The sequence below is a fragment of the Condylura cristata genome, unplaced genomic scaffold (assembly GCF_000260355.1).
Source record: "Condylura cristata isolate star-nosed mole 26May11 unplaced genomic scaffold, ConCri1.0 scaffold00026, whole genome shotgun sequence".
Classification (NCBI taxonomy): Eukaryota; Metazoa; Chordata; class Mammalia; order Eulipotyphla; family Talpidae; genus Condylura; species Condylura cristata.
In genome coordinates, this window is record NW_004567127.1 from 609,138 (window position 1) to 610,348 (window position 1,211).

At 67.1% G+C, this 1,211-nt stretch overlaps 1 protein-coding gene across 1 annotated transcript in view; it reads right to left on the minus strand.

Moving 5' to 3' along the window:
- PRUNE (prune exopolyphosphatase) overlaps positions 1 to 1,211 on the minus strand; it is a 14,536-nt gene that overhangs the window by 8,274 nt on the left and 5,051 nt on the right. Inside the window, exons 2-3 of the mRNA XM_012730211.1 lie at positions 926 to 1,128; positions 10 to 292 (exon numbers count right to left, since the gene is read on the minus strand). Coding sequence (XP_012585665.1) covers positions 10 to 292; positions 926 to 1,128 — 486 coding nt within the window. The remainder of the gene's footprint in view (positions 1 to 9; positions 293 to 925; positions 1,129 to 1,211) is intronic.

The following is a 1,211-nucleotide window of genomic DNA, read 5'->3' on the forward strand; positions in this document are numbered from 1 at the left end:
CTGGAGGGCCTGGGGGGCGGCTCTGGAGGGGGGTGCTCTGGAGGGGGGTGGGGGGCGCTTTGGAGGACCCAGCAGCCTCCCTTCTCCGTCTTCGCCCAGGGCCTCACCGTGCAGCAGGGCCGCGGTCTGCAGATCCAGGATCTCTGGCGCCCCCTGCAGGATCCTCTCGGCCACCAGGGTGGCGCAGGACCCCACCAGCTCCACCGTGATGGGGCAGGGTGGGCAGTGCCTCTGCTCCACTGGCCGGTGGTCCAGGACCTCCACCACGGCGTCCTCCAGGGCCGCGTCGTGCCTGCCACAGGGCAGTAAAGAGAAGGTCAGGCTGGGGCATCCCGCCGCTCCTGACCAGCCCCCCTCGCTGGGAGGAAATGCAGCCGGACTCTTCCACCTCTGCCTCGTCCAGAGGTCGCCTGTGTGGTGCGAATGTGAAGTGCCTGCTGCAGTGCCCGCTGTCGGCCTGTCGGCCTGGGGCCCCACTTATTTTAAAGATTCATTCATTTATGCATTAAATAGCTGGGTGCAGTCCAGAGGTGTAGGGGTGAGAGGACTCCCCGGAGACAGAGGGGGGCAGAACAGGCAGACAGGAGGGGCCTGCTGCACCCTGGGGTCCCTCCCCGGCCGGGGATCGCACGCGTGCTGCGGACGGCTCCGGGGTGCTGTGCTCCAACCCGCCGCCCCCAGGGGCCTGCTCTTCTTTCCCTTTGCATTATTTTTCACTGCGGCAAGGCGGCGCCACTTACGACCCGAACAGGACCGCACAGGACCCAGAGGCCAAAGCTCACCCGCTGGGATGCGTGACCCCCCCCCAGCGCCACCCTCGTGGCCAGCCTGTGAGATCTCGGGGAGCGAAGCTTTCTTCTCACTCTCTGCGGCTCACTGCCGGCGCCCACGGCATGGCGAGCCTCGCCTGCGCGCCCTCCCTCACCTGGGCAAGACATGGTGGTCGACGAGGACGAGCGAGAGCCGGCCCGCGCGGTGCAGCGCGTGAAGGTCGATCTCGTCCCGGAAAATCAGGAGCGACTCTGGAATGTGCATCTTGCGGAGGAAGAAGACACTGTCCCCTCGCAGAGGCAGCTCGCGGCGCTCTATGTTCAGAACGGGCACAAACACTTCCTCCGTCTCGGTCGTCTGGTGGGGGAGGGAGAGAGGCCACGGCAGTGCTGGGGAGAGGAGGCGCGGGCCGCGCTCCGGCTTCTGCAGAGCCGCTGTGG